This window comes from Falco cherrug, chromosome 1 (assembly GCF_023634085.1).
Source record: "Falco cherrug isolate bFalChe1 chromosome 1, bFalChe1.pri, whole genome shotgun sequence".
NCBI classification, from domain to species: Eukaryota; Metazoa; Chordata; class Aves; order Falconiformes; family Falconidae; genus Falco; species Falco cherrug.
Genome location: NC_073697.1, coordinates 104,715,870 through 104,731,329, shown reverse-complemented (window position 1 = coordinate 104,731,329; position 15,460 = coordinate 104,715,870). Strand labels below are relative to the sequence as shown.

The 15,460-nt window shown below is 43.1% G+C and overlaps 1 protein-coding gene across 4 annotated transcripts in view; it reads left to right on the top strand.

The window, feature by feature from the left end:
* The window catches only part of SPNS2 (SPNS lysolipid transporter 2, sphingosine-1-phosphate), a 141,485-nt gene that overhangs the window by 83,590 nt on the left and 42,435 nt on the right, over window positions 1-15,460 (top strand). For all 4 annotated transcript variants that reach the window (XM_055728555.1, XM_055728562.1, XM_055728542.1 and 1 more), the window contains exons 4-8: window positions 2,080-2,231; window positions 4,486-4,552; window positions 7,180-7,322; window positions 8,503-8,655; window positions 10,292-10,481. In XM_055728555.1, the coding sequence (XP_055584530.1) occupies window positions 2,080-2,231; window positions 4,486-4,552; window positions 7,180-7,322; window positions 8,503-8,655; window positions 10,292-10,481 (705 nt within the window). The remainder of the gene's footprint in view (window positions 1-2,079; window positions 2,232-4,485; window positions 4,553-7,179; window positions 7,323-8,502; window positions 8,656-10,291; window positions 10,482-15,460) is intronic.

Sequence of the window (15,460 nt, the reverse complement as noted above, 5' to 3'; positions counted from 1 at the left end):
TTGTTAAGAGGAGCCTTATAACACCATTATTTGGAGAAAACTCCTGTCCAGTGCATTCACTGGGAGTGATGCTGGCTGCTGAGCACAAACTTGTGTCATTTTTCCGTACGTATTTCAAAATTGAGGAACATCCAGTACATTTGCAAGGTCATTCTACAGGTGTAACTAGCACTGTCTTAATACTCATTCCAGGTCTGGCAGATGACTGTTTTGCCTGTCACCCTCTCTGTGATGCAGATCTGAACCTTTTAAGAAACCAAAATCATGCTCCAGTTCCCCCGCTTTCTAATTCTGCGTGACTAAGTCATTCAGCATGTTATAAATACTGTTGCTCATTCCGAATACATTGGTTACCTGTGCACCAATCATTGTCAGCATATTTCTGCAGTGGAGTGGTTTAGCATTGGGTAATTGGCATAAATTAAATTGCTTGAGTCACAGTATTGCCCTTTTTTGCATACACCCACGTGTGTGTTACATATGTGCATTTTATGGGAGATATATGAATGATAGCAGCAGTGCAAACGCCCTGCCAGCAAACAAGGAACTTGCATATACTCAGAAAAGAGGTATTGATGCAGAATTTATGTCCAAATAAGAGGAAGTAAAGAGCGTGCAAAAATATTATTATTTTTTTTGTCGTACTGTCAGTTTTGTCTGCTGATGGATATATTTATGACTGAGGCACATGGCTTAATGTCTGTGTGGTGTTTTCTGTATCTGAGAGCTCTGTACTCTGGCTTAGCTTTGCTGTAGGGCACAAAGTCACTTCCCTACAACTCAAATATTTCCCATCTGAAGAAGGGGAATCGATAATCGCTCGTGGTTCTCAAAGCATTTTTGTGTTTAAGGACATACCATAATCCCTGCTGTTCTTCTTAGAAATGATCTACAGAATAATCACAGCAAATTGAGGATTTGTAGAAACAGATCTCCCTGTGCTTACGGTTTTCTGCAATTGACTGTTTAATTTGCGCACCTGCAATTACTTCTGGGTGTAGCTCAAGCTGCATAGATGTCTGAGAACCTGATTGTGCTCATGTATCAGGTATTTAGGCATCAAAGTCTTGTGCCTTATGCCCTCACGCAGCAGCACCCAGAAAACTGCAAGTGCAGTGAAAGAGGTCAGCTTGAAAATCAAGTCCTTGCAGTTTGCAGAAGTGTTGGCTGAAACGGGCCACGAAGAAAACTCTGTTAGATGAACCGTTCCTTGTCATCCATTTTCGGCTGCATGGTGGTGAATGTGAAGTCCATTAATGCTCTGGGCAGCTTAATGAATTTTTCAACCTGTGCCATTGCTTCGCATGGCTCCGAGTCGTTCACCGGGTGGTACTGCTGACCGAGCACACCAGTGTTCCGTGGTTTGCCATAAAGCTCGCCTCTTATCTCTTGGAACTCTGTGCATGGCACCTCGGATTGTAACCGGAGATTTTTCAGAGCTGTTCAGTGTTGGCTCGTTCTGCCTTCCCGCTGTGAGGGGGAGAGCCCTGAGATAGGTGCTTAGCACCTTGAAAAAATTCCTTTATGCTGTAGCTTCTAATGAAGGAAAAATAAATTATTTTGGGGGATGGCTGGTTCATCTCTTTGCACAGCTGTGAAGAATCTTTAGGATTTCACCAGTCTTAACTTGTCCCTTGGCGTGCTGGGGAGGCTGGGGCTGTGCTCAGCAGGTATTGCTTTTGCTGGGTCCCAGAGCAGGATTTGCTGCTCCCCTGCCTTCCTCCGTCAGTGCCGTCTTGGCGGCGCCTGGGCTTAACAAGAGCGAGCTGCAGCCTGAGAATAAACTCAGGGTCTTCTGACTGTATTAGAATCTCTTCTTCAGTGTTGCTGTGTAAACACATATTATTATTACTTTTCATTCACACCTATAAATCTTCCCCCAAAAATATAGTTCCTTTCCTCCTGGCAAGAGACAAATGAAAGGAGTCGGAGGTTTTAAAAAGAATTGATGCATACAAAAGGATCACGTTCCAGTTACATGGGTTTATATTTCCCCATTTGCTCAGATTTCACTGTTGTCCATCCTGAATTTAAAAAGACAAGGGGAGACCCGCTAACATGTTTCATTTCTTTTCTCAGTATTTTTGGCTTCTTGTGCTCTCACGAGGTTTGGTTGGCATTGGTGAAGCAAGCTACTCCACTATTGCACCAACCATCATAGGAGACCTTTTCACCAAAAACACAAGGACCCTGATGCTGTCTGTTTTCTACTTTGCAATCCCTCTTGGCAGGTAAGTGACATAATGCTTCTTTCATCTGGTTTTGGCTTTTCTCTTAAAGTAAGCTCGCACAGATCGCAGGTTGTTAATGGTGAAAGTTCTTCTGTCTTTGGTTGGAATGATTTAGACAGGAAGATACTGTGAGCAGTGACTAATTAGTTGCAGGAATTGGATTTTTTTTCTAGCCCTGTTACTGGTTCACTTGTGACTTTTGGGAATTAGTGGGAAGTTTGATATTTGTTGGGTTTTGGTGTTTGGTTTTTTTACAGCAGTGCCACTGAAACAAAATTTTTTAGCATTGTTAAATTAAACTATCATTTCGGATAGTCTTATATCGGTTCTCTGAATTGTTGCTTCGGTTCCTGTGAGGTCTAGGCCTCCTTTAAGTAATGTTTCAGGTTACTGTGAAATCAAGATCTCTGAAGACACTAGGCTGAATTTTTAAAAGTGAGCAAATGGGTACCTGCTTCTGTGTGACAGTCTAGGTATCAGAGGTTTCAAGAGGAATATGCTATATAATATAAACAAATTGAAATTTTGACTTTGAAAAATATTTTTACTTTAAGCTCAAATTCTGCCCAACCTTGGATTTGGCCAATTGGACTAAGTTTGGAATATGCAACTAAGCCAATCTTAGATGACTTGCGAGTTGCGGTGGCCAGCCCGTTCTAGTGCTATTGCCACTGAAACAACGATTAGGAGAAATTGTGAAGTCTAGTGTAGACAAGGCTGAAGGGAGAAACCATAATGATAGTTCACACTCAGTCTTGAAGCAGAGTAGTGGCAGACAGCCCAGCCCACGGATGCCTGATGAAAGCAAGAGACACTCAGATTTGGAGCAGTTGTTTCCTCCAGCATTTTCTTTCAGTTGAGTCCCCTTATCAGCCCACTGCAGTATCACATTGTTGGGACAGCAGGGAATTTGTGATTAGTTTATTTTTGTTTTTTTCTTTTAAAATAATGGCTGACCCTGTATTGTGAGGTTGTAGGGGTGGGTTCACATAGCTTGCATACCGACTCCCAGAGCTGGAGAACATCCTGTGCAATAGTGGCATTGTGGGTTCATTTCCAGCAGGGAAAACAAGGGCAGCAGTTTAATCCCCCCAACTCAGGGAAAAACTTTGGGGTTTGGGTGGTGCATTTTACAAGTTAGAGCACTCATCCCTGAGATAAAACTCACAAACATCCCTCTGCTCTTGAGGAAAAAGAGATAGCCAAGTCCTTAACTGGTGAACAGGATATTTTCCCAAGAGGACCAAGGATGCCAGATATTTGCATGGAGAACTCAGCAAACTATGGCTAGCATGAAATGACAAATACTCATCCTGTTGAGCCTGATTCTGGGGCTTCATTATCTTAATATCCAACAGAGGTGTGGATCCATGGTTTGATTTTGGGGCCTGGGGCCCGTCTGTGGAAAAAAACCAGTTTTGGGTTGGTGATAAATGGCAACCTCCAAAGCTTAGCAGGCTGTTCAGTGAAGGCATGTGGTGGCTGACACCTGCCCCACAGCAGTCCTGGCAACTTCTAGCCAAGGCAAACTCAACTAATGCAGCAATTTTGGAAAAAAAAAAAAAAAAAAAAAAGGATATTCACATCCGTTCAGTTCACCTTGAAAGAAGTGTGGCTACGTTCACCTCGATCTAGTCTCCTGAGCCACCTTTTGTTACCACAGTGTAATTCTTAGCACGTAGCTGAAGGTTCTGTTGCTCCTTTATCTTCAGAGGGGATTCCCAAGCTTTAGGTCTGATGTTCTCCCATCAGATGGTCTTGCGCGTTCTTCTTGGGTTTTCTTACAAGCTTATGGAAAATGGTTTCTTCGTGGATAATTTCAATCAAGTACTATCAAATGACAAGAAAAATACTTAGTGATCGAATGTGTCATTGAAGGGCGCTTCTTAACTGAGAGCTTGAACATAAAATTGTTAAATATTCATATTAGTGCACAGAAAGGCCTGATGTAGAAATTAAATAGGGAAATTCTTTTCAAGGCTTTGTTTCCACCCAATGTAGATTGAAATGTCAGCCATAAACTTGAGAGCAGTGTCCAAATTTGCATCAGATTTGAGCATTTTTAGATCAACAGTGCTGGGAAGAGTTACTTATTAGCCACCACCTCCTTCATCCGCTGTGTTTCTTCCTGCAGGAGAAGAGACCCTAGGACACAAAATTGATCATGCCTCTTTTTTATCTCTATTTAAGAACAGCTATGACTGAAGTGCTCTGTTAAAGCTCTGACTGACTCTCGTCTTTGTATTTCTTGCAGTGGCTTGGGATACATCACCGGGTCAAGTGTGAAGCAGGTTGCTGGAGACTGGCACTGGGCGTTGCGGGTAAGCCACTCTCCTAATAACACCTTAACAGTTGCATCGGTTGATGAGTGTTATGAGGAGTTCTGTCACAAGCTCCTCAAACTGTTACGATATACAGAAGGTGAAGGATTAGGAATTACGTCTATGGATATTAGGTGCATAGCAGATGCATTCTTTAAGCAGATGGGAAAGGTATGTGGGTTTGGCTCATTGTACTTGGCTTCTTCCCTGCCTCGGAGCAAGGATTTTCCGATCACTTTATTATCAGTCAACCATGATTTCTTGATGGGGATGGGAAGATGAGGCATTGGCCTTAAATCAACTCTACAGTCTTTCAGTACCCTGCTGTCAAGAAACTCCGAGAATGGCTTCCTGCTTTGAGGAAAAAACACTTTGTTCCAGTTTCCGCTTGTTTTTCTGCCCTGAGACAGTCGGTTTCCTTCTATTTTAACCTCTTGGGACCTTGATAAATGTGTTGAAAAGATAATACACTCCAATCACATACACACAAACGGATCCTGCAGACAAAGATGTCTTGAAAGAGCGGAGAGGAAGCGTCCCAGCAGAACTGTTCTCTGACCTTTGGCGGTCTGGGTGGCATGAGCCCCCGTGAGGTGCATTCTCTGGCTCTGGCACTACATGAAGACAATGAATCTCATGAAGCTCAGGCCAACACCATTTATAACAGCAGGTGATGAAATACATGGGTTCCCATCTCAAGCAAATGTGCCCTTCTGGAACACAAGCCATTCCCTCCCTGCCCAGCAAGGGTAAGCCAAGCCAGGAAAATCACCGTGAATGGTTTGTCTGCAGCCAGGAGAGCGGAGAGTAGTTTCCAGCTGTGAACCTGAAATGAAAGGTTGAATAGCCTGCAGCTTTACACCGAGAGGATGGCTACCTCATTCAGTAGCAGAAATACTTTAAAGGGTAAAATTAACTTTTGAGCAGAGGCCAGCACAAGGAATAAGAAACCCCAAAGTCCTTCCTCCTGGTCACTGGGCTTTAATGAGGGTGATACACTGGGGCACTCTTGTGTTTCTATCTGTAAACCCCAAATGATTAATCTGTGCAAAGAAACCCTCGCTAGCGTCTTTCTTTTCAGATGAAGTCTCCATAGTTATCATGAGAAATCCAGACTTCCTTCAAGCCTGTACCCCTTATGGGGTCATAGGGGTCATAATTTCCACTATAAATGACACATTGATGCATGATTCCCTGACTGTGCAAAATTGTGGGGACTCTGACAAGCTGCACACTTCTATGATGGTTGGTATGGACAGCATTGCTTAGTTTTTATGGTCAAACAGCACATGGTGAATACTTCCAGACATCAGTGTAAAGCAGCCTCTGTCCCTGTGTCAGTTGTTATGCTATTGTGAGATGTGAAAGATTCCCCTAGGTGATGCTTCCCTCTAGGATCTCCTGTGGTCTCCAGATCCAGGAGAGGTCAGCGATAATCTGTACTTCAGGGGGCTGAAGAAGACAGAAGGGCACACTGGCAAGCGGCAGCTTTGTCTCTGGCCGTGGCAGTAATATCATTGTTTCATTGGAGCATTACTGGGTCTCGGTGGATATTGTCCCATTGGGGCATTAAGCCTTTAGATGAAAATCAAAGAGGCTTTAAATGATACGGCCCTAGAAAAGCCCAGCATTTCCATTTATTTTGCCAGTGCCGTGTCTTGTGTTCAACTGTAGTAAAGATAACTGTATCAGGCTTCATTTATCCCTGGATGAGGGATTTTCCTGAATTCCCAGTTCTGAAATATTTTTGTCTCCCCTTGCCTAGAAGAATTCTGGGTTTGTCAGCTTTGGGCATGAAACACTGCTGTATGTGTAAAGGCCATTCTCAGATTATTATTGGAAGTGTGTTTTTTTTGGAACAGGAATTTATTTTTAAAATAGCGTGCATAGAAGTGATGATAGTTCAGTGAAAATCTATGTTCCTGTTTTCCTAATGGAGCTATTTACCATTCTGATGATGTTGGAATGTCAGTGTGAAAACAAGACTCATGTTTGAAGCTTGCAAAACAGTGTGGGATCGCTGTATTTTTCTCTAGTCATTGGGAGAAAGGGTTGGAAACTCGGAAACCTAACCCTTCAATGTGTCATTTTCCTATCTTCCAGCCTGAATTTTCAGTGTCTGCTGTACACTGAGGTCATCGGAGGAAGCCGCCTGAAAATGGGAAGCCATTTGGGTTAGCTGGAAGAGGGATGCCTGTCAAGCAAGGGTTTTCAAGCCAGCATACTACCTACATCCAGAAATCTTTTACCTAGCCTCATTGCCTTTAAAAGGCTTCTGCACTCTCCCACAAACTAGTTGGTCTCTCAGTCCAGCTGGGAGTAGGGTTCCAAAGAGTTAAACAGCACTGAAGAACTGTGTTTAGATGAATCTTGGTACTTTAATAACACAAAGAAATGGGCTGCCTTAATCAGAGTATTCTCAGAGCTGCTTGCTTCCAGAGTGAGATAAGAGGTCCAGGGAATGACAGGGAGGAAGGAAGTGAGCAGATGCCTCAGTGTGCTTACGGATTCTGGCTAGCTGTAAAGAATCAAGTCACTGAAACAAAACTAATATAATCTGCTTCTTACTGACTAGTCATAGCAAACCCTCCTGACTCCTGTGCTAATTCCCTGTTCCTTTCTTGCAGGTATCTCCGCTCCTGGGAATGATAACAGGGACACTCATCTTGATATTTGTACCTGCTGCTAAAAGAGGACATGTTGAACAACTTGGGGGACAGCTGAAGGCTCGGACCTCATGGCCAAGAGACATGAAAGCGCTGATTAGAAAGTAAGAGCACTCTAGTAAAAGGCGTGCCTTGCCTCTAACGCTTAATTGGAACATCCAATGGCCTGGACTTCTTAGAGCTGTGAGACTGGAAGGTGACAACACGCAGGGAGTTGCAGGAAGTTTAGTCTGTGGACCTAGGGAAAAAAATCACGGTTATGTTTTCATGAGGCATCGACTGTAGTGACAACGATAGATTCCAGTTTTTGCTCTAACCTTTCCAAGATTGGGATCTAAGAGAGCGTCTGCTTTGTTTGGCTCATACTTCAGACAAATCAAGGCTTTTGAAGTGTAGAAATTGCTGTGTTCCTGTACTAATTGTTGTGCCACTGTTGTTCAGACGCTTAGATCCTTTTTCTTCCTTGAAAGAGCTAATGTGCTGAGGGGAAAAAGAGAGTTAAATGCCAGGGCAATTTAAGAGGAGAAGATACACAAAAGCTTGCGCTACATGACAAGTTTAAATATATATATTTATACAGCCACATGTGACTGCATGCACGAGCACTGAATGTGCTTGGGTGCTTGTATATGTGCATAAAAGATCGCATGCTTGTGAGTGTTGAAGCAGCTGTACTTGCTTCCAGAAAACTCGCCTGTGCATATGCAAATACTTGCACTGGTGAATTCAGTCTTACATTGGAATTCTGATGGAAAACATGTGGTGTCCTTCATTTTTAGAGCTGCCAGCTAGAATGCCTTCCTGGTATTGTCATCCAGTCTCAAAGGACTATGAAAAGTGATGATGGTTAATATATCAATATTTATATATTACTTACTTTGGTAGTTTATCCAAGTAGTAATCACATGGTGGCATAAATGGGGAGGGAGAAGTGAAACTAGTCATCCAGATAAACAGGTGATATTACAGTGAAAGCCCCGTGGTTCACACATGATGTCTTAGTGACTAAGTACTGAATGTCTTCTGAAACAGTCCCACAAAAAAATGGTCTCTCTGAAGAGTTAAGTACATTATTATCAATGGAGCATCACTAATGAAGAAATATTCTGTGCTGCTTATTCTCCATTGCTTTGTACCTTGTCTTTTCTCTGCCCGTTGGCAAAGGTGGTTCGTATGGGAGAATACTGTGTTGTCACCAAAGCACAGGCTGCTGTCCTGGGGCTCCTGCTTTTTCACTTTTTCCACTGAACCTTCCCTTGGTTTTGCCTCTTGCCGTCTCCACAGCCGCAGCTATGTGTTCTCGTCGTTGGCCACCTCAGCTGTCTCCTTTGCCACAGGGGCGCTTGGCATGTGGATCCCTCTCTACCTTCACAGAGCACAGGTCGTGCAGAAGACAGCGGAGACCTGCAGCTCGCAGCCCTGCAGCACCAAAGATAGGTGAGCTTCATACTCCACTGCTTTAAAGAGGGGGATAAGGGGGTGAGGGCTGTACCAGAGGAAACAGGCAAGTCCCACAGAGTCAAGTTACTAGAATGTCTGTAATTTCCTCTAGGTCTTTGCAACAATGATAGGAAACGCTGGGATTGTAAACTAGGTTTTATTTCTCTTCTTCATTGCATGAAGTCAAACCAAGGCAGAAGCAATGACCTCAGCTCTGTCTTAGTTCCCAGGCCGTTAGTGCAGAAGTAGAAAAAATACTTTTGTCTTCGCCTTAGAGGATGTTTGGAGAGCTGAGAATCTGGTTTCTTAAGACCCATACTTACCTGTGATAGCAGCAGAATGAGCTGGCAGGTTGGGCAGCCACGGTGGTGGCTATAATTCAGAGGTGGCTGTAATTCAGAGGCTGGACTGGTTCCCCTAAAGGCTGCAGGGACTAACCCTGCAGGCTTTTGTTTCTGTGTGGGGAAGGACTTCAGTGTGTCAGCGTGTTTCATTGCTCCATGTACTATTGTGTAGGCTGATCTTTGCTGAAGAATGGTGCAGATCTGGGACACTTTGGTCTGGAATGCTTGATGTTATACAGTGGTTGGGTTTTTCCAGTCCCAGTTATATAATGTCACGTGCAGCACATAAACTATGAAAAGTAATTCATTGTTCTGTGCTTTACGGTGATGGCACAAACCAGAAAATGCTAAAAAAGCATTTATCCAGGTGAATAAAAGATACAAAAAACTGCCTTTTGTCAGCTCTTTCACTTTTTAGCTTGTGAGGGAAAAATGGTATTAGTAAAACCTTCTTGCTCTAGCTGACACAGTCTCATCTCAAGTAAACTACTTAGTAGTTTGAAGTACCATCAACTAGAGTGTCCAGCGGGCAGTCTCAGTCTGTTCTGCAAAAATGCAGCGAGCAGAAAATACAGCTGCAGTCTGACTGCCCATCTGCTGTTTACAAAGAGAAGTTTTCCACTCCTTGACGACACCTATATTTTGAGCTGCCCTGGAGCTGCTGTTAACGGAGTTGCCAAAGATTCTGTCTGTAATCCAAGTCCTGCACGTACAGTAGGGAGAATCCTTGACAGCTCCTGGCTCGTTAAATTTAAATTAACACATTTCAAATGTATAACCTAACAGCAAAAGAAGGCTTCTTTGAAGTCGTCTGAAGGGAGTTAGAAAGTCAAAGTATGTTGAAAGTCTCTGACATTTAAAATTTTGGTCGTTTCCTTTCCCTTAAGGTTCCTAGTGCCTGCTCTGTCCATGATTTCCCCTTATGTGATCGATGTGCAGGTTATTACTTAGTTTTGTGCATACATAATTAGCTGTACAATGCACTTTATAGGAAGCTCAGTCCCACGCAAAGAAGCAGTGTGAGCCCTTTGCATGTTGATCAATGCCTGTGAACAAGGCTGAATTTCATATGCTGTGTTTTTCTTAATCACAGGGGAAGAGTGCTAAAATCATAGGCACTCAGCGGGGAAGCTCATTTATTTTATTCTAAATTTGCAAAGCCAGTGTGCTTTCCATTAGTCAGTTTGCCCTAATAATTTGTTCAAAGACCATGCCTATTTTTGGGATAAACTCAAACAAAACCCCTGTCTCTTTTTTTTTCTTTTTTTTTTCTTTTTTTTTTTTAATAGCTTGATCTTCGGAGCAATCACGTGCTTTACTGGTTTCCTGGGTGTAATCACAGGGGCAGGGGCAACCAAATGGTGCCGGTTAAAAACCCAGCGAGCTGATCCTCTTGTCTGTGCTGTTGGCATGCTAGGATCAGCCATCTTCATCTGTCTGATCTTCGTTGCTGCCAAGAGCAGCATTGTGGGAGCCTATGTAAGTATAATCCTTTGCATATGCCAGTCTCACTCTTACTTTCTCTACCAAACTCCTTAGAAGACTGTGTGCATTGTTCCCTGCAGGAAGCCTGAGATGTTGGTCTCCTTTTTCCCCTTCTGACTGTCCTTCATTTTGCCCCTTGGCATTTTGGCACTATCTAGATGTGCCTGGAGGGAAAAGGGTATCTCGACAGCTTATCCCTGCCTACAAACTGTCATCAGAATTCAGAGCTGGAAATTTAGTGTGTGCACAGAAACCCACATTGCCCTGCCTTTGGGTTGGTCTATCTATACCTCTATCCGTACCTTGATTGCTCTTGCCCAACGTTTGGAAAACTGGCCGCTTCCCTTGCAATAAGGTAGCTGCAGTGGTGGTACCAAATTATAATTACAATGTAATCTGCCTGCAGGCATGCTTTTGGCTACCTGTAAGTGCCATTAATTTCCATAACTAGGTAGCTTGCTGCAGACCAATATTAATTACCATGTAATTTCAATTTGTTGTTATCTGTATTACTGTAGCACCTGAAAGTTCTAGTCATAGCCCACGAACCCACAATACTTGATGTTGCACAAATGCAGATTGCAATATGGCCCCTCCCTGAGTGTTTATAATCAAAGTACATAAAAAGACATCAGCTAGATCCAGGCAAATAGACTGAAGGGAAAAGGAAAAAACTCAAATATAATAATCCAGCCTCAGGCTAGAGTCTTATTTTCAGCAGTGAGTAGAAATCCAGTATATTGAAGAGGTCCTGGGTTCCCTTTCGGGGTAATAGCGAGAAACCTGGGACCTGGGAGAAGTTGTTGAATACATGAGATGGTTGGGGTAGTGGGATAATTTCTGAAAGGCCACCCTTAGCTTCCACACAGCAGTGCACACTCCACCCAGCAAGGAGAATTCATTTACAATTAACCAACCAACTAATCTATGTGTTTCCTTGTTTCTTTATATTTCTGGCACTAGCCAAGCCAGGGTTATTTTCTGGATATATATCTATATCCAGATATATATCTGCTATTGTTATGGGGGAATATGAGAAGAAAGAGTGAATGTTTAAAAACATTAAGACAGAACCAAGAATGCCTACTCTGGCTATTTAGAAAGTGTCAGAAGGAGATTCGGTCCTCTGGTTTGTGGCATGGTCGAGAACTAACCTTTGATTCAGAAAAATGATCGCCTCAGACAACCTGTAAGAGTGTGTTACCGGTTGGCAAAGCGTTGACCTCCTCTCATTATCAGCCATCCCCGAGTGAAGAGATCTGTCGCATCCCTGCACCTGCCATTCCCCTCCACCCCTCTGTGCAGCCAGACCTGTGATTTTCTCCTTTCTCAGACCTGATGACAGACGTGTTCATTCGGGGTGTTTAGTCTCTTTATGCAGAAGTGCCTGCCTTTCTAAGCTGGAAATACTGTTTCAAAAATTCTGCAACAAAAGGTGGTTATTGGTCTCATTTGAATTTATTTTTTTTTAAATAGCCATATGACTATTTTGCATTGTGTGAATATATAAATATAGATGGTATTATTTAACCAAACTTAGAAACAATTTATTTTATTATGCATGAGCAGTAAATCTAATAAAGAGTCAATGATTTGCAAAGGAAGTTATATCTGCATGCGGAGGGGGGATGAGGAATATAAGCCTGTTTGCTGATGCTGTTGGGCCAAAGCACACATCTGTTGTGGGTAGCAGTGCCTCTCCAAAGCCCTAGATTTGTGCTCCCTCCTGCTGGGGACCTGATGCATGGGAAGCAGATTAAGAGTCCAGTTAATGGTGCTGCCTGGGGAACCGGAGATCTGAACACTCTATAGATTCTACGTGTGACAGCGGGCAAGCTATTTAACTTTGTTTTGTCGCTGCAAAAATGAGAATTCGTAACTTACAAAGGGTCCGGGTAGCTTAGACCATTAATGTTTGTAAATGACCTGGAGTTAGATGATCTGTGGCCAAGCCATCCGCTACAAATTAATATAAACATACATGGCATATAAATAAATAAAAACAATGGCACACCTGTTACTGTTTAGTGTTACAGGTGCTAACCCAACTGAGAGAACAGGTCCGTGGTCTGTGTTGGAGCTACCAGTGTCTCCTAACACAAGATATTATCACAGTGGTGCTGTATGTCAGTTGTATTGACTTTTTCAAGGCAAGTTTCCAACACGAGCCCTTCTTTTTCCGTGCCATTCAATGCTACTGCAATCTTACAGATTTTCAGGGTGTTTACTTCCCTTGTGTTTCACTAGGAGACCTGTGTTGCAAGGTTGCATGATGTAGCAGTTTTTCATTACTCTCTGTTTTAAGTCTCATTGGTTCAAAATGAAGATTGTTCTCTGACTCTGGACTGGGAACACCTAGATACAGTGCTAGGACAGCATGACAGACAGTGTTACCTTCCTTATCTCAAAATCCATGATAACAGCTTGTTCTGGAAAGAGTACAGTAAAATTTATGGGTTGGTTTTCTCATCTCTGATAGCTTCCTTGATAGCCATGTCCTGGCTTTCATCCTGAAACAGCATCCTTGAGTTCTGTATGACTGTGAAAGGCAAGAGCAGTGGTCTGGTCTGTTCCCCAGTATGGTGGTATTTGCAGACCTTCTGTACTCTGACTGTCCTTAGACTTCTGTCATTGATCACACCATGCTAAAATTGAAGAGTTACTGGGTTTGGACCCCTCATTGTCTCAGAGCCTTAAAGTTATCACTTCCAAGTGTTTAGATGTGTCCCCACAAGACTGTGTTCTCTTGCACTGAGCTGTGGTAGCCACCGGACCACCATCTCCCTCCCTGCTCTAGTTAACAGTCAGGAGTTTTTAATGTCAACTGATACTGGTATCAGCTTAAATGAAGTGTTCAGCACTCCAGCAAGAATCAGCAGAGCCCTTGCTTTCTAATTTATTGGTTTGGGAGAGGGGGTTGGTTTGTTTTTTTAAAAGCCCTGCATACCCATTAGAATGATCACCTTGTCCCTTACAGGCTGTCAACTGTCTGCTCTCCTCCTCTCCTGAACATACATACTTTTTCTCCCCTGCTTAGTCCTGTCTTGCAGGTGGTTTTGATCCCTGAGGGCAGCTGCTATTCCAGTTCTGTAGCAGCCACTCCTACCTGGAGCAGGTAGGCAGTCTTCTTTTTTCCATCCAGTCTTTTCGTACTAATCCAGTAAATTATTGGCAGTGGTAGAAATGGCTGGAAGGGTGGAATAAAACAGCATTCTGTATCACTTAGCCGCCCAGGCACTTGTATTTCTATCTTTTACTGTCTTGCTTGGCTGTATAGTCCAATCAGTTCTGTCTGTTTCATTGCAGCATATAGATTTGTGTGTTGTATTCCAGCTCCTTAAAACAGCAATTTACAGATCTGTAGGTCCCACTTTTTCTGAAACACATACTCTTTGAAATGTTGGGTTTCAAACCTCTCTTTTGAAACCCATTAGCTGTATGGATCACTGTATCATACTATTCAGACATTTCAACTGCAGATTTTGCACTAGTTTAAATCTCCAAATGACTGGAGAGAGGTGCTTTGCTTTGCCTTCCTTTTTACACTCTTCCAAGTTCCTGTTTTACTTCCATTTCAACATCTATTTCAATTCCTCAAAGAGATTTTATGGTCTTGCAGAAGCAAAAAAAATCTCAGGGTAAAATCTTGCCATAGAGCTTTTACAGCATCTCAGTCTCAGCTCCAGGGACTTTCTGTTGACATGGTGTTGGTGACTTACCTGCTTCTGAGGCACTGATACTGCCCTGCACAAATTCAAGAGTGCACATGGGTGTCTTACCCACCGTTTCAGGGGGAAATACAGATAATGAAGATCTAGACAGATATGTACTTTGCAAACAGCCATGGAAGGTGTTCATAACCTGCTTAGATCTTGCTGTGAAAGCTGCTGGTGTGACCACTCTGAAACCTACTTTATTATTTTTGGGAATCAGAATTTGCTAACTGGTCACATAAGCAGAAAGACTTGAGGGGGATGCAGCTTCTGTCAGCTCATCAGAGATGAGCAACTGGACAGCAAATCGAGGTGGTGAGATATTATACAACACAGCTGGATTCGGAAGAAGATAAATCTGTAAAGCTGTAATCTCAGTGTAAAATGAGGCTTCAAAAAGTGTGTGAGGAGTCAAAACTGTGACCATTTCAGGAGCTATTGATCTCTTCTGGAGGCTGCCCTATTTGCAGTAAGCGTCCCTAGAGTCTCTCCCCAGCAAAAATGCCACATATCCTCATATGCCCTTTGCAGTGGATGAATTCATTTTTATAAATCCCCATTAGCAGCTGAAGGACAGACTTTTTTTTAATGTCAGTATCTTTTGTCCTACTTTTTGATCTTCCTCTTGTTCTTTTTTTCCTTTTACCAGTATCCACATATGAAATACGTGTTTTCATGAAAACATGTTGGGTGAAATACACATTCAACAGTTCAAACCTGGTGCATTCTGAAGTTTGTAGCATTTCAGTGATTTATGTATAGGACTTGTGCTGAATTCCTGCAGAAGGGGGCAAGCTTTACTTGCTGCGTGTAACGATTCGTATGTGTGGTACGTGTATGTAATTCGTGTTAGCTTAAGGCAAGCAGTTGCCTGTTTGCAATGCTGTATGAACAGGCAGGGCATGTCGATGCCTCATTCAGAAGTGTGATTACATCTTTCCCAAGCTTGATTTAATCTATCTAGCCACAGAACCCCAGCAACAGCAGCTGCGAAGCTGTAGTAGGACAGATTTCAGAGCAGGTCCTGAGAGCCCACCCGGGGCTCCGGGATGCTCTTGCTACACGACACGTGGCTTCAACTCCTGTCAGCCCCTGGATTCATCAGATCTGTGTTTCTTAGCTTGGCAGTTGTCATTTCCAGTGAGAGCCAAGTTCAAGGCAGGCAGACCAGTGGACAGTGGGAAAATGGGAAGAGGAGATTCCTAGCTGGCCAGCTGGGCCATAATGACTGGCTCAGACACCATCACAGAGGAAGCAGAT